The sequence below is a fragment of the Neopsephotus bourkii genome, unplaced genomic scaffold (assembly GCF_033783945.1).
Source record: "Neopsephotus bourkii isolate Nb327-2 ecotype Australia unplaced genomic scaffold, CSIRO-AGI_Nbou_v1 NB_1234, whole genome shotgun sequence".
NCBI lineage: Eukaryota > Metazoa > Chordata > Aves > Psittaciformes > Psittacidae > Neopsephotus > Neopsephotus bourkii.
Genome location: NW_026901719.1, coordinates 5,094,388 through 5,116,438, shown reverse-complemented (window position 1 = coordinate 5,116,438; position 22,051 = coordinate 5,094,388). Strand labels below are relative to the sequence as shown.

The window sequence follows — 22,051 nt, the reverse complement described above, 5'->3', positions numbered from 1 at the left end:
ATTTTATTTCCTTCTCTTCTCCATTCCTTTTCCTCTCCCTGATCTACTTTAGCTTCTCAAATGTTAAATTTTTGACAAGTTAGATACTCTGTTTATGTTAGGTGACAAAAAAAAATCTTCCCAGTTAGCAGCCATCCTTGTCCTTGTATTTCCACTTGAAATCTTTCCATGTTTATAGGAGATTTTATTTAGTGGTTGGTAGAGCCAGCACAGAACTGTCATGTGGGTCAAAAACATAGAAGAAAGTCAACAATAATCCATTTTTCAACCTCCACCATTGCACAAATCCTGAAGAAGGTCCAGAAGTTATAGGGCTTCACATTCATCCAAGTGCTCCTCGAGTGCAAAGGATATTCACAACTCTGAGCTTCACCATCAATTCTTAAATTTACAGATTTAGCACTCAACAGGATGGTACTGATATGCACCCACCACATCTTAACTGAAAAACATTAGTTCAAAGCCCAAACAACCAAAAATCAAGGCTTTTCTTTAAAGCACAAACAGCAACCTGACAAAGATGATAACATTGGCACTGTAACAGACCGAAAGGTATGACACCCATGCTTCCGGCGCAAATATATTGTCCTTGGTGCCTGCTCTGGAGAGCTCACAATCTAGAGAAGACAGCACAATAAAGAGGCAAAAGAATAGTGGCATATAGGTAAGGATGAAGGGGAAAAAATATGCCTGTACCAAAATAGCACATATTCTTCTAAGGCTTGTATATTGCACAGTTGGTATTTTCCATTCTTTAAGAATACATATGATTATTTTTATGACAATGACATGGTTATCCTTAGTCAGCACCAAGTCCCTGTTCAGTTGTTTCATAAACAGATATTAAAAGAAAAAGCCCTGTTTCAAAAGCTTCCAGTTTAAACAGACAAGACAGACAGGGGGTGTAAAACAGAGGCACAGAGTGGGTGGAGATTCTTTATCTCATCAGCTACCCAGCAGAAACAGACCCGTGAAGCACATTCTTACTTACAAAAATACCACTCAACATTTTTCAGTCACTGGGGCTTAACACCACCCTACACAAAGACTTGAAAGAGGGGGGTGAAAAAGCAAAACCAAACAAAAACCAGTCATGAGACAGAAAGGAAAAGAAATAAATGTTCAGATAAAAATGGACAAAATTCCAAGAAAGGTGATCAGGAGAAGGGAGAAGCGGATCTCTTCATTACAGTAAAAGACAGGATTTTTAAAAGTTGACTGCAGTGAGCTGGTGAGAAAGAGTTAAAATTATAGGAAAGAGGGAGGAGAGAATCCATGAAAAGCTGAAATCCTGGGGGACTAGTTTGAAATGGATTCAGAGATCAAAAGAAAGCCAGTGGGGGATGGGAAAACAAAAACAAAAAGCAGACTAAAGCAAAGGATGGGGCAATATTTACTCACCTATATGTTTGGGGGTTTCCCTTATTTTAATTGGAATTTTCCAAAAAGAATGGATAATTATTCTAGTGTATGATTGCTCTAAATACCCTGGCATACCAAATTTGTAAAAAAATCCAAACCAAATGCCAAAATCTAACAACAATCAATGTACAATCCAAAATGCTCTTCAAAACAATACCATCCAAACAACTTCAAAAACCTGCTGCAAAAAGTACAGCAGTAATCCTTATTCAAGAAAATACAATGAGAATAAACTTGGACAGAACTTGAAAAAGTTATTTAATTAGGCAAAAAATTATTAACTGCATTCTGATCACCTTTTACTACCTCCAAGGATTGTGGGAAGAGATATTATTAGTGATGTAAAGTCATACTGCTGTAATTGTCACCAGTGTTTGATTTTTTTCCATGCAGTGGGTGTTGGGTACTTAAGCAAACAAAAGATCAGTGGTCAACTCTTGAACACCAAACACAGGATGGCTGCACTGCACTGAGCCTTTACAAGCACCTGATTAAGCATGCAGAGTTCTTGCAATACATTCAATAAGCTACTTCTCAGCAGCTCTGTAGAGCACTTGAATAACTTATAAAATAGCATTATATCCCAGAGATACTACGAAGCCTATTCCAGAATTTGACAGCTTTTGTGTATAAGCCCACGCAAACTTCTTGGTTGAGTTCATCTTAGTAATTTAAATCCCTTCAAACTTCAACATCCTAGAACAATCTGAACAATTTTTAAGAAGCTGGTATAAATGGCAAGAACTTCTTGCTCATTTCTTCCTGTTCTCTAAACTCTTTACATATATTGGTCATCCTTACAAAATACTTCCCTGTTAGCCCAGCTGCATGAGAAACGGAACTAGCATGAGAAAATATTTTCAAACCATTTTCAGACTTCAAAATAGAAACGGTTAAAATCTCCTCTTCCATATATGAAACTTATTGAAAAATAAATAAATATCACTTTCTCATACTGGATGATGGCTTTGATTAACTGCGTACTTCTTACCAGCCCTTCACTTGGCTTGATGTTTGTAAGCTGGATCACTTCAAGGTGGGCAGACTGGGAAACCAGTGGATCAGAAGAGAGTGAGATAATGTGATCACAGACTCCAGAGAGAGTTTTACACTAGAAAAGAAAAAAAAAGTCACAATAAATATATCACTGTTAACTACTCACATATCAACCTACAACTTAAACCACTGCATTTTTAAAGTACATGCTACATCACACTGCTGAATCTACAAGGCAGAGGAGATGAAGGAAGAGGGGGAAAGGCCTCAGTCAACAGAACCATACAAAATCACTTCTCTGTGATGACCCTAACAGACGAAGCATGAGACCAGGGAAGCACAGAGAGAAAAAAGGACTGCCTGAGCTGCTCCCTTGAACTCTCAGTGTTAGATGCCCTGCATCTGAGCTCTGCTCAGGCATGCACAGAGCCTGTGGTAAGCTCCTACCCTGCTCTCTGCACACACCTTTCACAAAGACATTAAGTGCCCCAAAACCACTCTAATTTCTGTTGACCGTGCAGATGTTCAGCACAGATCAAAATCAATCTCTTAACAATGATGAGTAACTCCCATTAACTCTGAAGTTTATTCTATATTAATAAAATTTGCTAATTGACTTTGGACTGAGTTTCTCACATTCTGCTGCTGCCAACCATGATTTGCTATTGCAGGTATGAAGATTACAATAAATAACCACTTCACTATGGGATAATTTTCAAATCTTTTATCCTTGGCAGCCTCTTCACAGCAAGATAGAAATAAAAAGTTTCTAAAAAGGATGGGACTGTCAAACAGGTTCTGTGTATCTCCTCATCTCTCACTCCCTGAGCACTCTCTTCTCAGAGACAAGGAAGCTGTGATTTTTTTGCTATCATTAGCTCATATGTCACTAAGCAGGTGATTTTTGAGAGGTTCAGTGTTCTCTGTGAAGTCTCCTTTCAGCAACTAAAACTGCTTTCTTGGTTCAGGTATCCAAAGGTGTGTTATGTCAGGAAATTCAGGGATTAGGACATTTTTCTGGTCCCATAACTGTGGGTGCCTCCAAAACCAATTAAGAACCAGCTTAACTGCTCTCAAATTCAAAAGATGAAAGCGAACCAGTCTCCTCAAATGACTGAAACCCAACTGCACACAAATGCTCCACTAACCACTCTTTCAAGACTGAAAAGCTTACTTGTTAAAGAAAAAAATGCCTACAACAATGCTACAGAAAAATAATATAAAGCTGGATATAAACTCCTCGCCAAATTAACATTGCCATTCCAAATGCCAAACTACAAATATTTTATGTAAAAGAAAGTAAAAAAATACCTGATAAAAGTAAAAAAAAAAGTAAAATCCAGTGACAGTGAAATCTTAATCCTGTTACAGACCATTATGCTGGTAATTTTCATTTTCTCCTTTTAAAATTATTTACAGTTAGAAATTTAGCTGTGTATATCAATGGCTTATTTTATCAAATTATACTGTTTCAAAGTGAATAAACAGATCAGAAGCAAGTGGAAAACATAACAAAATATAGCAAAACTTATGTTACCAACATAAGCTTTGCTAGAGTTAGGGCATAGACACACAGATGCACACACCACCCCTTCTGCCTTAGCTATATTTCATGATGCAGGATCATTACTGAAAAAAGGAAGTCGGGGAATATATAAAAGGGGGTTAGGAATGACTTGTACTTTACCTGAATTAGGAAGAAGTGAGAAAGTAAACTTTATTGCAAAATTCAGCTTTTATGGCTTTTTGAATACATGAAAATTGCTCTGACCTGACATTTTAAAAGGAAAAAATTATATAAATGTCCATAATAAAAATAAAAGCATAGATTTCTTTTTTGTTTGTGTTTTTAGATACAATGCTGGCATGCTATTTGTATTTTCATAGAATCACAGAATGGTTGAGGCTGGAAGGAACCACTGGAGGTCATTTAGTCCTGCTCAAGCAGGATCACCTACAGCAGCTTGCTTAGGATTAGGTCCAGACTGCTCTTGAATATTTCCAGGGAAGGAGACCCCACAACCTCCCTGGGCAACCTACTCCAATGCTCGGTCACCCTCACAGTAAGGAAGTTCTTTCTTATGTCCAGGTGGAACTTCCTGTGTTTTAGTTCATGCCTGTTGCCTCTTGTCCCATTGCCTGGCACCACTGAGAAGGGTCTGACCATGTCCTTTTGACACCCTCCCTGCAGATACTCATCCACATTGATCAGATCCCCCCCGAGTCTTCTCTGCTGCAGGCTGAACAGGCCCAGCTCCCTCAGCCTTTCCTCGTATGAGAGATGCTCCAGACCCTTAGTCATTCTGGTAGCCCTTCACTGGACTTGCTGCAGGAGCTCTGTGTCTCTCTTCTACTGAGAAGCCTAGGACTGGACACAGTACTCAAGGTGGGGCCTTACCATGGCTGAGTAGAGAGGGAGTATTACCTCACTTGACCTGCTGGCAGTGCTCTTCCTAAGGATACCACTGGCCTTCTTGGCCACAAGGGCACATTGCTGCTGGCTCATGGACAAGTTCTTGTCCACCAGGACCCCCAGGTTGCTCTCCAGCAGCTCACCCCCCAGCCTGTTGTGGGTTACTCCTCCCTGGGTGCAGGGCCCTGCCCTTGCCTTTGCTGAATTTTGAAAGGTTCCTCTCTGCCCACCCCTGCAGCCTGTCCAGGTCCCCCTGAACAGCACAGCTCTCTGGGGGCTGCCACTCCTCACAGCTTTGTATCATCAGCAAACTTGCTGAGAAGTCCCTCTATCCCCTCGTCCAAGTCACTGACGAGCAAGTAAACACTGGACCCAGTACTGGCCCTTAGGGAACACGACTAGTTACAGGTCGCCAATTAGAATCTGTGCCACTGATCACAGCCCTTGAGACCTACCATTCCTCAGCTCTCAAACCACCTCACCGTGCACCTGTCCAGCCCACAGTTCCTGAGCTTGCCTATGAGGATGTCATGGGAAATGGTGTTGAAAGCCGTGCTGAACTCCAGGTAGTCAATATCCACTGCTCTCCCCTCATCTATCCAGCCGGTTGAACCATCATAGAAGGCAGTCAGGCTGGTTAAGCTGAATCCATGCTGACTACTCCTAATTTTCATGTATCTTGTTATTGCACTGACAATTATTGAAAAATTACTTTTAGAAAATTACAGAACACTCAGTTCTTCACATGCATAGTAAAGAGATCTAAAGTATAAACCATTCTTTGGTGATGAAACCTGAATTTTTCATGTATCTTTAGGTTTATATTCACCCATATATTCTTCCTATTTATCTCTTCTAAAACTACTACATTTATGGGGTCCTTAGCAGTTTCAGAGGAACTTCTCTTTACAATGAATTAATGTATGATTTTTTTTTCTCCTATTCCCAACTGTTACATTGCAGAGAGATGCCAAAACACACAGAAAAGGAGCGTTCCTATCACCTAACACAAGGTATGCCATTTCAAGTTCACAGACGTAGCTCCTCAATAAAAAAAAAAAACACAACTCCTTGGCTGCCTTGACAAATGATGGGGAAAGGATTGAGGCAAGTCTAGGATGTGGCATGGAACAGAAGCCTAAACTGAGATGCATTAAATAGCTCCTTAGAGCAGCTGCTCTCCCTCTGCCTCTCCATGAGAGGGGTACAGCCTGCCTATGGAGATCAGCATTCCAGAATGGTTATATTGGTTACAGTCTTAGAAAAAAAGTAGTGTGAATATTCCCTAGAGGAACTCTGGGAATACTGGATGCCAAGTTACTACAATAAAAAAACCTCCCATATGCTCCTATGCATTTCTATAAGATTATTGTCTTTTGGGTCTTGCAATTTTCTTTCCATCTTAGATATTCATACTGCTGTCCAACAGCACAATATCATGCCCATTCTAAGCACAATAAACGAGCAACAGCAAAGTCCCTAGAAGAGATCCTGCAATGAGAGGATGCTCTTTCAGACTGAGGTTTCAAATTCTATGGCCTTTCCAAAACCAGCCAGTACAAGAAAATATCTAACAGAAGCTTGTTTGTGGTAGAATACTTACAGAATCTTATAAACTTCCCTTAACTGTTACACATTTAAATAATTTTAGTTAAATACTCCTTAGTTAAAGAGTTGGATTGTAAGTAGGATCAAGTGTCTGTCAGGGTTCTGTGAAAAGCAAATTTTCATGAATTTTCATTTTCTGAGTTTAAGCAGAGACAGGACCATAAGGAACCCACCATCATATAGCAGGCATCCTCTCCCCTTTGGAAAGACAGAGCACACGGGGTCTCACTGGAAACATGTCCAGAGGCTGACACAGAAAAAATAATGCATTTTTCCTTGCCTTTACTCTCAGAAATATCTTATTCACAGTTTTTGGGTTGGTTTTGTAGTGTGTATCTGTGGAGGATGGGAGGAGGAGGTAAATTCAGCTCCAGGAAGATTCTGGAGCTTGGATGGTTCTGGGACACATTTGTAGGGTACAGCTGTGTCAATATACAACAGAGTCTAACTAATGGTTCTGAATATAGTTACTGTGCAGTTCCTGCCCAGATTACTGTTGTTGACTTCACTGGCCAAGGCTTTTTAATATACCAATCAGAATAAATCAGCATACAGAAAAAACAGCCTTTTCATCAGGAGCAGGCTTCCTCTCCATTAGGCTTCTTTATGGAAAAAGACCTTGGACCTATTCAGTGGGTCAGGAACTTCCATGGCAAAGATGCTGCCACATGGCACAGGAACAATGTTAATTTAATAGTGGCAACATGCTGAATTTAGAAAGTTCACAGAGAGAACTACGCTCCTCTTCCTAAATAGTTCACACTGTGGCTCATCAGGTTCGTTCCATATACATTCAAGCAACAAACCTGCCTAAATCTAAAGTTTTGTTTGATGCTATTTCTAGCTTGAGTAAGTTTTCCCTAAGCTCCCCAATCTGCACTGGAGCTTTCACCTTGGCAGATGCAAGCCAATTTTACAAGTTATGTAGGTTCAAGAAATACAGGAGGGCTTATTATTACATTGTTGTTATTAGTAAAAAGTTTTAAAAGTATTATTTTGTTTGATGGAAATTAATGTACTCCCATAATAGTGGCCACTCAATTAATTTGAGTGTAAGAAAAGCACACAAAAAGCGCACATTTGCTATTCATTTTGCTCCTATTTATGACTGCATTATTTCTCAGCATAACAATTCAGTACAAACTGTACTGTAGGCATGTATTTTAGCTTCACTAAATAAGATGACAGTACAACTCACCTTTTCTCTCATATGGTAGTTACATCTCGTTACTTTGTAAGACTACACTTCTGTTTATTAACACATTGCTAATGAGATCAGGATCCTTCATCTTTTGTAACTGTTGATTCCCTGCTGCAATGCAGTACTAACTACAGCAAGACTCACAGGCAGATGAGCATCCATTTGCTCCTACAAAAATCAGGAGGCATTAAAAATGCCCCGCCTTTCTCAAGCTCCACACAGCTTTCAGTGTGCAAGCTATCTAAACAAAGGAAAAGGATTTGGCCAGGCCAAAGGAAAAAAAAAAAAAAAAAAGCAAGTTATAAGAGGTTAACTGAGAGAAATCAACAGAATACATTTTCTCCTTTTGTCATACTGTCTCTATTCTCACTATAAGCCTCACAGCGATGACTTCAGTTCTCTTTTGCAGCAACTCTTCACTGCACTTTATTAACAATTTCTCCTCTCTGTTCAGTGACAAACTTATAATTGCAGATTGAAGCTACACCACAGTCTTTACATGCAAAGCTAAATGATTCATGGGAGGATGAAAAATATCACTACATGGCACCTAGTTGTTTGGTAGAAATTCAAGGGGAAACATTTTTTTTTCCCACTCAGCAGACAACTAATTTATGCTCCAGAGCATGAAGAGTGAAAGATAACAGTTTCTACCTCTACTTTTGGGATATAGTATACCAATTTTTAATAGACTTTCCACAATTGCTCCCTCTTTCAGCCAGGAGGATAAGGACCTAAAGGTGACTAAATTAGAATTGCACCTGTTCTGATTATCTGTGGCTACTTCAATTTGTGTTGGGAAAATGACTGTCTTCTGCAGCAGAATGGAAGTACTTAGATGTCATGGCTAGCTTCAGAGGCTTCATCGTGGCATTTCATCAAATTGTTCATCTGTTATCTGTTCAATTCAGGCAGCTCTAGGGTCACCAAGCATTTCTGGTCAAGCAAACAGATTTGTATTTGCTCCTGTCCTTAATTTTATCCAGGCTAGTGACGAAGCTTTAACCCATCATGCCAAGTGTGTGCACTCAGCCCAGAAAGCCAATGGTATCCTGGACTGCATCAAAAGAAGCATGACCAGCAGGTCAAAGGAGGTGATCCTGCTGCTCTGCTCTGCTCTTGTGAGACCTCACTTGGGAGTATCGTGTGCAGTTTTGGTGTCCTCAACATAAAAAGGACATGGAACTGTAGGAACAAGTCCAGAGGAGGGCCACGAGGATGATCAGGGGACTGGAGCACCTCTCCAGGCTGAGACAGGCTGAGAAAGTTGGGGCTGTTCAGCCTGGAGAAGAGAAGGCTGCGGGGAGACCTCATAGCAGTCTTCCAATATCTGAAGGGGGGCTAAAAGGATGCTAGGGGGGGACTCTTCATTAGGGACTGTAGTGATAGGACAAGGGCTAACAGGTTAAAACTTAAATAGTGGGAATTTAGATTGGATATAAGGAAGAAATTCTTTCCTGTTAGGGTGGTGAGGCACTGGAATTGGTTGCCCAGGGAAGTTGTGAGCGCTCCATCCCTGGCAGTGTTCAAGGCCAGGTTGGACAGAGCCTTGGGTGACATGGTTTAGTGTGAGGTGTTCCTGCCCATGGCAGGGGGTTGGAACTAGATTATCTTAAGTTCCTTTCCATCCTAACTATTCTATGATTCTATACTGAAGCATCTTGGCTCAAACACATTTCCAGGGCTTAGCGCAAGAAAAGCATCAGCCTCCCCTATCAAGTCTCTCACCCGTGTCACTTGAATGAGGGACAGGATGCCAATAAGACATGTGGGCATTCTAGATTAAAAGGAAGAAAAAAATGTCTTGGCAATCTTAAATTTAACCTACTTGGGAAAAAAAAAAAGAAAAAAAAAAAGAAAAAAAAAAAAAAGAAGCCAAAATCTCAGTTAGTTAGAACTGTACAAGATAAAGCAACTTGCTACATGAGCTTCAGGATGAAGTGAGTCAGCTTAAGCCAAACCATATAATTATTACTCAATTGATTTCAGTCCAAAACATTTGTTGTATCATAGGGAATACATCAGGAACTCCAGCACTTTTAGAACCAATTAGCCCTGGATTTGCTTTTGTATATACACGGAGTTTAAACAGTGAACTAGGTTTTATTTTAGATGCAAAAAGAGAGGCTTCTATTACAGTGAAGTTTGCTGGGCTCAATTTTCAAGGTACAGACTATTTAAAGGAAAAAGGTGTTTACTTTTTCTTTTCTTTTTCTTTAATAAGACTATAGAAATTATGCCTTTAACAATGCATTTTTTGTCAATTACAGTTCTGTAACAAATATTCAAACACAGTAGGCAGGAGTGAATTATCATAACTGTGGTTTCTTCTAGGCTCTTAGAAAAAAAAGAACATTCTGATCCATTACTTTTTCTTTTCTTTTTCAGTTTAGTAACTCTTTTTTATTTTAAATAGCTCATTTGTTTTTCAAAAACTCCTGGGTATTAACTTCACTCTGCAGTTCTATTTTCTACAGTTTTTCAACTCAATAAAATGGTGAGGGGTTTTTTTTAGGTAAAAATAATGTAATTTTAATAAAATGAAATTCCTCATGAAAACATTCTTTTTATAGAATTAAACTAAAAAGAAAACTCAGTTAAAACTTATTATTCATCTGACTGATGCCTCGCTTCTACTTTCTATAATTAGCCCTTGCTTCGCTCTTACTTTAATACTCTCCTGCTTCACATGGATTAATCTGAACTAGATATTTCCATCATATATAGCCTTGAACAGCTGGATGGAATCAATGAATTATTCTTCAAAGATTTCACAGGTCTACTCAGAGTTTTGCAACAACTTGTAACTCCCCAAATAATCAGAACTGACTCCTTTTTTAAGCTGATCAGTTTTCCATGTTTTATCATCTCAAGTTAATCAGTATCAGGATTCTAAACACAAACTAGCAAGAGCATACTAATCTTCAGTTTTGAAGCAAACACCATACCTATGGCTTATATTTTAATATTTAGGCCCACTGTATTTTAAAATCTGTTCTTCTTAAATTAGCATTTTCTATTGCCATCTACTTCTGCTGGTTACTATTTTCTGGTGATATTTACTTTCTATCTATATAAGTTATTACAACTATTATAATTTAATTATTTATCGCATTGCTTGCTGAGCAAAAGGTAAGCTGGAGAAAACATACTGAGAAATGAAGCAGTAGAAATATGAAGCATTTCCCTGTGTTACTGAATATTTCAGAAGCGTCTACATTTTAATGAGCAAATACCAGCATATTATTAATGTGTGGTTTTATGCTTCTTATTCCACAGAAACCAAGTGTTTCTGTGAATGACTTAACAGGAAAAAACAAAAAAGCAACAAAATTTTAAGACCCATAGTTGTCTTTAAAATAGGTTCAACACACCTGCAATTCTAGGGCAGAAAATTATAGAAAAGACACTTTTTTCCAGACACATTTTACAGCTACATGTAGAAGAAATAAACAAGTTGAAGTAGGTAATTTCTTCTTAAAACTTCACCAGTTTTCCATACGACTTTTTTACTTTAGATACATTTTATGTGTTTAGTCGAACAGAGATTAGTTTATTACTTCACCTAATATTGTGACAATCAAAATGTTTTTATATAACATTTGAAACTCAAATTGCCTGGAGCAAACAAAGACATTTCTTGAAGATAAACTGCAGCTATACAGCTCTGTCTACACAGAATACTATTTCTTAATGTCCTGGGTTCAGCAGTAGCAGTCATTTTTTTCTCCTTGTTAGTAGCTGGTGCAGTGCTGTGTTTTTGACTTTCTGCCCAGGAACAGCACTGATAGCACGGATGTTTTTAGTTATTGCTCAAATGTTTACCCTGACCAAGGACTTTCTGAGCCTCATGCTCTGCCAGGGAGGAGGGGAAGCCAGGAGGAAGCAGAGACAGGACACCTGATCCAAACTGACCAAAGAGGTATTCCATACCACAGCACGTCATGCCCAGGATGTAACTGAGAGTTACACGGAAGGGCTAGTTCACTGCAGGGTTAGACGAAGTATTGGTCGGTGCTTGGGTGGCCAGCGTGGGCTGAGATATTGGTTGGCGGGTGATGAGGTGTTGTATTCTCTTCCCTTGTTATTTCCTTTATCATTATTATTATTGGTGGTAGCAGCAGTGATTTGTGTTATACTTTAGTTACTGGACTGCTCTTATCTCAAGCTGTGGGAGTTACATTCTTTTGATTCTCCTCCCCATCCCTCCAGGAGCAGGGGGAGGGCAAGAAGGGGGGGTCGGTGGGGGGGGTGAGAGAGAGACTGCGTGGCTGACTGTGTTTAAACCACGACACTTGACTATATCTGTGATATCTAAAATGCTAACATCTGAAGAAGTTTATTGATGTTAAAATATACTATCTATGGAAAGGTGATTCAGCAGTCTCTCCACATGAATATCCACACTGCCATCTCTGAAAGAAAGAGGGCATTCATTTGCTTTTCAGAACAAATTACTGGCATTAGAATATGAGCACATTAACTATTTTCTGGCCCTTCCTGATGAAAGCAAAACAGTCCGCTATTTGAATGAGGATCTTGCCTTTGATAAGGGATGCTGCCTTCTCTGCATTCATTTAGAGGAAAGCACAAAGACTTAGTGATGAGTTAACTTTGGAGATACCCATGGATGCACTTCAATAGCAGCAGAGTGGTCTCACATCCCCCGCCTGTGCCCACACACACTCTTTTCCCCCGGTTTGGCACAAAGTATAGAATCATAGAATGATTTGAGTTGGAAAGGACTTCCAAAGGTCATCTAGTCCACCCATCTATAATAAACAAGGACATCTTCAAACTAGATCAGGTTGCCCAGGGCCACATCCACCCTGGCCTTCAATGTCTCCATGGGTGGTATATCCACCACCTCTCTAGGCAACCTGCTCCAACATTCTACCACCCACACTGTAAAACATTTATTAATCATACCCAGCCTGAATCTCCTGTCTTTTAGTTTAAAACCATTACCCCTTGTCCTGTTGGAAGAAATCCTGCTAAAAAGTCTCTCGCCATCTTTCTTACAGGCCCCTTTTGAATTACTGAAAGGCCACAGAAAGGTCTCCTCAGAGACTTCTCTTCTCCAGGCTGAACAACCCCAAATCTTTCAGCCTTTCTTCATAGGAGAGGTGTAGGCTCACTCCAGGAGAAATAGGCAGCATCCCCACAGGAAATGTGTGCATCTTACAGAACTCAAGCCCCAGAATCATTGCACACAAGTCCAAAATAACACTTTGAGCTATGTGAACAATGGAGATGTTTAACCTAAGACACAGGTTCAAACTGAAGTACTGGACCACCAATAGGTAACACAGCTAAGAATCAGGTACTTTGATCCAATGATGTGCTCCGAAGGTGGTAAATTTCTTGGTGTCCTAAAGAATAAGAGTACGTAACTGAAACTTAGTTATATTTTAATTTCTGCAGCTGTAGTTCTTTTTTACTTATGTAAGAAGGATCTCTTAAAATTTTACTTCAATCTTTAGTGGGAACAATACCTTGTAACAAGGATTTCCTAAGGCTAACTGCATGAATTGCTGATTAGTTGTAAGCCATTACCTTTTGCTTTTGTGAGGAACATTGTTTCATTGTGTCTGGAAGAGAATGTGGTAGTAAAATCACATGAGGCGAGCCCATGGTTTTGAATTCTATTTCTTCTCCAAGTCACTCCAGCAAACACAGCTATACATCAGCATCTGCTCATTCAAAGGCAGCTGTATGTGATGCTGGCCAGACTCCATTTCTGTTACTTTCAGGAATCTGCACGGTTTGCAGATGGGAAATGTACTCAGAAAATGGACTTGAAATAGCTTGGTCTTTGACTTTAAGAAGAGAGAATTCACTTTCTCTCCATATAATATCCTATCTTCCCAATCTTTCTCCTAGCCTTTCTCATTCAAGATTCTTTCTACACCTTTATCAAATTTACTACTATTCTCTTTATATCAGAGAATCTTCTTTTTAACATTCACCTCTAAATTTACTGGATGCACAGTCTGTCACAGGAGTTTTAAATTCTTAATCCCCCTCTAGAACATCCTTAATCTAGTTTGTGCATTCAAATATTGTTATCTCATTAGGTATCTAACGTCTCTCTTCTTTGACACTGGCGTAAAAATACCATGCACTTTCTCAAGATCTTGACATAAGCAGGTTTTTCCCCTACTTTTTTAATCAACCTGTTAGATTGCTCCTCCCCAGATTGTCTAATGGGCTAAAGCTACAACACCTTTTTCTTTCTTCCAAGGAATGTGGTAAGAGGGTACTCTGCTTTCAATTCCAGTTCTATCATCAACCTTTTCAGCTGCACGTGTAAAATATTGATTTAAAATCTTATATTTTAATTATTCAATCGCAGATTTACCTCTTTCCTCAACTGCTTTTGGTCAGCTTTTGCCCCATGAAATCCTATCCATCAGCTAAAAAGCAGCATGGTCAGAAATGATCCAAGTGATGTGTAATACATATAGTCATTTTAATCCCAGGCTTCAGTAAAACATTCAGCACCCTGTTCTGGTTTCCTTGCAAGCTTGAGCACTAATCGTGGAAGCTAATTAAGCTCTCCATCATAATACGTATTTCCACCTGTCACTACAATAAAGTTACTGTGGATTAAAGAAATAATCCTATGTGAGTCTGAATGTTGTAAAATAACTTTTGAAACCTGCCTTAAATGTGTGCACTCACATATCTTAAACGAATCCCTCACAGTTTCCTCAAAATTTTCTGTTGAACATTATATTAATGGATGCTTCATTATCTCTAAAGACTGACAGCTCCCTTCCCAATCCTTTTTATTAATTTAGAAAGGATAGATATACTGTAGATAGCAGAAAATAAACGTGCATTGAACACAACAATTTCAAGCTTAATAGCACTTTTGCCAAGATTATGCAAGTAAAAACTTAATTACTTAAATACTTGTAAAGATCCGCCTAGCAAAGATGATGATGATGTCAGCCTCACTAAAATGGCTAATTCTTTGTGTCCCACAGGGAAAAGTGTCAGTGAAACTTGAGAATACAAGGAGATGTTTTATTCCACGTCACTGTGAAAATCAAAGCATCAAAAGCTTATAGAATTCAGCTTGCCAAGCATTTGATATGGGAGCACTGAAAAGGAATAAAAAAAAAAAAGAGTACAGCAACGTTTACTGGGATGCCCACCTTTTCAGACAAAGAATTGCAGTATTTTCTTCATTAAGCTTTTGTAATAAGAACCAGAAGATACTAAAACCCACTTAAATGAGAAATATAGTGAATAAACTAAACCAATCTATCACTCATTCTTAAGAAGAGCATCTTTGTATCTAACTTTCAGAAACAAGCTCTGGGTCAACTTAATACTCACTAAACTACAGCAACAACATGAAACACAATTTAATATCTAAAACTTAGGTGCAAAGTTTACTCAAGCTTTTGATTTTCCATCTACCAAGTACCAGCCTTTCAAACTCACCCTGCGTTCTGATTTCTGATGCCCTGATGACTTTCATAGGCTTTATTTATTATCAATAGCGCTACAGATTCTGGAAACAGACAGTTGTATTTATGCTGAGAGTTCAAAAGGAAAGAATTGCTTTAATTTTCCTATCACTTAACTAGGTCCATTCTCCTATGAGGAATAAAGCTGTATAAATGAGGCTATATCACTTACATAAATACATATGATTTCATAGAAGCCTAGCGACCAGCTCTCTCTCAAAAAAAAAGATGCTATTTTTCAAAATCATTCTTCTAACCATGTTACAAATAACAGACTGATCTGAGCCAAACACAAGCCCTTGCATAGTTCCTGGCGTCTGATGTGCCAAGCTCAGCTTCCATAAAATCACGGCTTATTCACCACTAGTTACATACATGATGTTCACTCAGTCATACCCAGCCTAGTTCATTATCACACTGGCACTGCAGAAAAAGCATGAAACACACAGGTCTGTAATTCTATGTAATCTATACAAATATATTTATTAATAGAAATCCAAACACTACTCACCACATGAAGAATTTTATTCTCTGTTTCATATACTGTGCAGTCCTGAAAGAGTAAAGCAGAAAAGGCAGGTTAAATTGATCCAGTCATCCACTCTTCCTAGATTTATTCTTGAAAAGAATTAAATTTAATTAACAAAGAATCAAAGAAGAAACAAAATATTTCAAAGTCTTAAACAGAATGGAGGGATTCATGTAAATTTAATGTGAAGCCACCACAGAAAGGAAATACTCATAAATGTTTATATCTCTTGATTAGTTCTTGTTGCTTCCTTCCTTGAGACAGATACTGATCTTCCTCCACTTTACATCGTTTCGGCACATACCAGCTAGCCACATGCATGCCAGACAAGTGGCTTCAAACAGCAGTCCCTGGCCATGGACAAAAATGACCCACTTTCAGTGGTAAGACTGAAAAAAACAGATGTAACAGCAGTACTCTTTAGTAACTAAGAAAGAAAAAGAAACTAAACAATTCCTGATGACCTGAGTTGAACTAACATGTTTGCACACCTTGCCAAAGAAGAGGAGGAAAACTCTGGGAGGAGGAAAAAGAGAAGAGGAAGCCACTGTTTGTTTATAACACTCCATGCAATGTGAGGGAAGACAAATGTGGAATACAAAATGCATAGGAAACTTGAGTCAGACTGTCTTATTCCATACAGACTGCTGGGGACTGCATGCACATTCTTTGCCACCCTATGTAGCATGTGAGGTAGATTCTATAAGCAAGATTAACAGATGGGAGGCTGAGGGCTGTGGAAGTTTTTCTAACTTCTAAACCTCAGTGGATATATAGGGAAATTGAATTAATAATGCTGGAAGCACATGAAATACAACCAACTTGGTGAAGGAATAACTCTTAGAATTCTAAGATGCTGTAGTTTTATGGTAATTAGTGCAAACTCTGTTTAGAACAGATGCTTTATATCCTACCTAATAACCCAGATGAAAAATGTGACTGTTTTCATGGTTTAAGTTTAATTTTTAAATTAGTTGATCTTATTAGAAAAGCAACTTGTTATATGCAACTGGGTTTGCTTTTTTTTTAATGAACTTTTAATCCATGAAATGGTTCTAGCATTACTCAGGCAAGAAAAGTCAATGTGTTCTTAAGCTTTATATAAAGCAACCTATGCACAAGCAGCAGGTTGATAGGGAGCATTTTCCTAATAACAGCTGTTGGCATTCAGGAAACATTTGCCAGTAAGTAGAGCCGGAAAGAAAATCTACCACATTTAATTATATGAAGACATCAATGAAGTATTTGCAATCTTAGCAGGGAAACACACATTTCATTGTTATATGTGGGAGGACATGTAGCATTTTCAATCTGGATACATCTATGTTCTACATGGTTTCTTATGAACCATTTTGCAAAAATAGCAGGAGGGGATTATAAAATTTATATCGAAGAAAATAAGTAAGTGCATTTAGGCAGATATAATTATTTCATTGGTAATAGGAAGAATTTACTATAAGTTCAACATTCATCTTAAGGAAGATACTGTTTGAGAAGTCTCACTACTAAGGGAAAAAAGATTCTGGGTTCTTAAATGCTGTAGAGGTATAGTACAATCAAGAAAATGAAGGATAACAGAGAAACACTGCTACATCCTTGAAATGAAACTCTTCACACAACCATGAAGGAAGCTAAAGAAATATGCTTATTTTATTTTACACATATATATATATGTAAATATTTCTGAGCCTACAAAAGACAGTAAAGCAAGTGGAAAATTTCTCTGGCATCCAGTCTATGCATAGGAGCAAGTGGCCGCACCCTGAAATTCTCTCCTCAACTCACAATTCCCTACATATCCAGGGAAGAATAGCTAAATGAGTTCATCATATAGCAGGCAAAAGAAAAATTAACAGTTCAGTAAACAACAGAACACAGAAAATCTGAAAGAGAGCAAATGTTTAGGCAAAAAATACACCAAGCAATTCTAAAACACACGTTTTCAACACATGAATGACATTCCACTAAACATAATTCAAGCATGAACTCGGGGAAACGTGCAGGAATGCAAAGATCCATACCAGTACAGCCCTGAGCAGCCCTGAAGTGCAGGATTCAAAGAAACCTAGAAAAGGTCACGAAGCTGATCCCTGCTCGTTTTAACTTCCTGCAGCCATCCATAGAGAAGAGGGCTGAGGCTAACTCTGAATGACCCCAACAGCAAACCTCCATGTCATTTTCTTTCATAGTGAAGTTTATTTCCCCTTAGTTTTTTTTTAAAGTCACTCCACTCCTCTGTGATTTACCCTTAAGCAAGTGCTGAGGATAACTGTGCCCATTGTCTTCAAACATCCCTTAGGTAGAATGATAAGCTGAATACTTATTAGAGGGCCTTTTCCATTTACAATTACTGCTTTTTCATACCCATTTCATTTCAACTGAAAGAACTTAGAGCACTTGAGAAATAAAAAAGAGTCACTAACTATGCAATTAGACATAAATTTGTATTTTTAATAGCATACCACCCACAGCTGGAGAACATCTCATATATATACCTGGACTACAAGCCCATATCTTACTCTTGAAAGATCTTAATATCTGTTTAACCACAGTATCAAAACAATGCAATTAAGTTAAGAAAAAGATCATATGCAAGTTTAACATCAACTTTTTTCTACTTTAGAAAACAAGGAACACACAAAAAATCTGCAGTGAAGCTTTACTCCTACACAAGCTAACAATTTGCTATTCACTTAGTGAAACAATACAGTCATTACCCCTGAATTGAAATACACAGATACAGCAAGGAGAAGTTATTTTACTTTTAGCTGTTTATTCTCTCAGCTCCACACATATATACACTGACAAAGTATAACTACAGCTAACCTATATTATAACCTTCATTCAACCAATCAAAGAAAACCTAAGATGAAACAGCAAAAGGTTATCTTCAAATATGCATTGTTTTCTAAAATGTTGATGACACAGACTGCTAATAAAGCAACAAAAGCAGTTCCATGTTAATTTATACTTCCTGAAGATGTAGTCAAATATTGGCCATTAGCACTTTTCAGAGAGGAAAATAGTACAGCATCATCTACAAAGAAAGATAAATAAAAGGGGCATATTATGGAACAACTTAATTACTAGGATCATGTTTTCATGGTCACTCTTTCCAGCTCTGTCGTATGCATAAAAAATGGCAAAAATGACCTTTGTGGAGGCAGCTGGAACTTGGCTAAGATCCTAAAAAAAGGAAACAGGAAGTTCAAAACTAGAAGAAGGTAAAAAAAAAAAAAATAAAAAAAATAGGCAGTACTGGAGGAAGGTAAGAAAAGCAAGAACAAACCACAACAGTGAGGGAGAGGAGGGTTCTTCTGTACTTTCAATCCTGGTATAACAGTTAAAACCTTTGTTTAAGACTAGCAAAACTCAACTGCAGCTGTGAGGCATCACTTCTTCCAGAACTTCTGACTTTCATAGCCACGATTTTGCATTATTTCTACAAAAAATTACGAGTTTTATCTGCATAGATTCTATCATAATGTCGTAAGTCACAATTACTAAAGGCATTTAAATGCACTGAATTAGGAAGCCCTGACTGGTGACAATGCTGCAAAATGTACACAACTCACCTGCCCTAGACACTGCTAGAACAATTCACACATGAGGCAACATACATGAAATACAAATATTTGTGAACTCCATTTTTCAAGAACAATGTTTATGATGCTTTATTTTTCCATTTTATTTTTAGGTCAGTTAATTACAGCAGAATTTTTCTTATTTTTTAGCCCATTTCTTTGCCATCCAAGTTGATTAAATCTCAACTCAAGATGTGAAGTACTGAGATGTAAAAGATCTGCCAAGTCCGGCTACTGCTCATAGGGAAAAGAGTTCATGCAATTCTCCAATACTATAACTACAGGACAACATTCAGCAGAAAACACTTCTAATTTTGCATATATATAATCTGGTTTAAAAGTCCAAGTCAGCAACCTGCCAAATTACTATTGCATTTATCTGTCAGACACTTCTCACATACTTTGAAACATACCATCATTGTTACTACTATTGTTATTTGTGGTTTAGCCACGCATTCTAAGCAGCTGCTGCACTGCACTCTTCTTGGCAGTCTTAATTTCCTGTTAAATCCATGACTTAACTTCAGAATAAAGGTATGCTAGCTCAGAAAATAAAAATTTATACATACAAATAGTTATGGGATAAAAAAGGGAGAATTGAAGAAATATGTTTATTAATTCTTTCAGCAATGAATGAGCAACATTTCAGCATTTCTAGTAATCCTTAGATCAGAATGCTCATGAGAGGGTATGGACTTCTTTCACTGTATTTTCTTGTCCAGCAGAATGTCTCAGTTGTTCATGTATATTTAGTCATCACTATTTATTTTTTCCTCCAAGACAAGGAAATTTCTAGGCAGAACTGATACAGAAGCAGGTTACACGATTGTTAAGAATAAAAACCCGATCTCCTGACTCTCAATTAACATATTTGCCCCAAAATGTCCTTTGTGAATTCATATGATGAGCAGCATTGCTCAGAAGCAGGCTGTGTGGTGCTACAGTGGTGGAGTCAAGTGGAGCAACTTGTGAAGAACAAGAACTTGCCACAGAAGTGTTCCTTTTCCAGACAACTTTGGAGCTGCTTCTGGTGAAACTTCTTCACTGTTTTTAAATTTTGTTTTCCACTGCAGTTTAACTGAATTTGTATGAAGGCAATTTACATGTGTGTGTTTGTGTACACTGCACTCTTTCTACCGGCACTTTGCTGATAAAATGTGAGCAAAGTTAAGGAACACAATTTTAAAAGAGGTAGTGAAATTGCCTGGGAAATGCATCTTTCATGAGCAATTCCACACATCTTCCATGCCTAGTTTTAAGAGGGCAACAGCTAGATTTTATGTACTGCTTAAAAACAGATGTCTGATAGAATTGCTGTCACCATTATTTTGAAGTCGCACAAAATGGTCTAAACTGCATAATTTCAGTTCTCTATTTGTAACAAAAATAATGAATTACATGATTGCTAAAAGAAGGTTCAGACTCTCATGCATTGCCAAACCTTTGGCATAAAATCTCTCTTGAGCAACGTAACCATAGGTTGGAATCAAGCCAAGCCATCCTTTAAATCCGTTAAACCCTTTGCTTCTCAAATTGATTAAAACTGTAACTGAATCCTTTAATACCAGGATATCTCTAATGGATGGTCTGTTGGTCTTGCTAGTTCACAACAATACAAAATAATTAACCCGAGAATGCTCAGATCATAACCCCAAGTCCCTTCAGAATAAGTTCTTCTGGCTTCAAGGTGCCCACAATGAGCCTGTTCAATTGTCACTAGCTGTAGGGAATTTATGCCACTGACTCTAGAAAGGCTCATCTGATTTGAATTCTGACCAATTCAACTTCGACAAGAAAGCCACAAGACTGAGGTTTGCTGGAGTAGTCACTTGAAGGTTCTCACAAAAGTTCTATAACACTCATGATAAAGTCTTGAGCTCTGCCAACACATGAAGAAGGCAAAAGTTTATAGCTTTCATAGTATGCTCACTTATTACCTTTCATTGCTTTTCTTGGACCAAAACAGGAGTATATAACTTCAAAAAAGGTACAAGGATAAGATAGGTTGAGTTAATTTAGCCTTTCACTACTTAGAAAATGCATGAAAAATATGTGTAATACATCTGATGGCAAGATTACAAAGACAGCTTCGAAAAAAAAGCTTTATAGATATAATATGGGCTACAGCAAAACACTATTCTATAGAGCATGATGATCAGAAATTGAATAATATTAGGGAATTCTGCTCAGGCTGTGACTTATAGGTACGTCTGAGTAATTACTAGAACAACAAAATACAAATCAGCAGACATACAGCTCTGTTCAATCCCCTTCCCTCCAACCCCCCTTCAAATAAACGAGAAACAATAAATTCTTAAATATCCCCAAAGCTACAGAAGCTGGCAAGCAGATAACATTCTCCTCTGGCAACAGGCAACAAATTAAGAGCGTGACACAGGCAGAGGTTTCCTGAGGTGCTTTCCTACATCTTAGATTTTGAGAGGTCTATCAGGATTTTGGATACAAGCAATGTGGGCCTTGGGGACACTGACAAGTAAAAATGCTTGTAAGAGAGAAAGGGGTTACAAAGCTGCTGCCATGAATTTTTAAAATCACACAGCCATTTGTGTGAAACCTATTTTGTATTTGTAAGTGGATGTCTAAAGTACATGCTTTCCCTGACTTTTTTTTTTTTTCCCACTGAGCTGCTCCAAGAGGAACCTGTCATGGCTGTTCTTCCTCCTTCTGACTGCAACAATCCCAAGGAGATCTATCCTCAACTCTCCCTTTTTCTGCAACCACTTCCCTATTGCTCAGCAGCCTCCTAAAATCATGCTGCTTTAATTATCATCTCTGTGTGGATGAGTCACAGATCTC

The 22,051-nt window shown here is 38.2% G+C and overlaps 1 protein-coding gene across 7 annotated transcripts in view; it reads right to left on the bottom strand.

Moving 5' to 3' along the window:
- The window catches only part of CNKSR2 (connector enhancer of kinase suppressor of Ras 2), a 212,526-nt gene that overhangs the window by 123,049 nt on the left and 67,426 nt on the right, over positions 1-22,051 (bottom strand). For all 7 annotated transcript variants that reach the window (XM_061364565.1, XM_061364567.1, XM_061364564.1 and 4 more), the window contains exons 5-6: positions 15,633-15,674; positions 2,414-2,533 (exon numbers count right to left, since the gene is read on the bottom strand). In XM_061364565.1, coding sequence (XP_061220549.1) covers positions 2,414-2,533; positions 15,633-15,674 — 162 coding nt within the window. The remainder of the gene's footprint in view (positions 1-2,413; positions 2,534-15,632; positions 15,675-22,051) is intronic.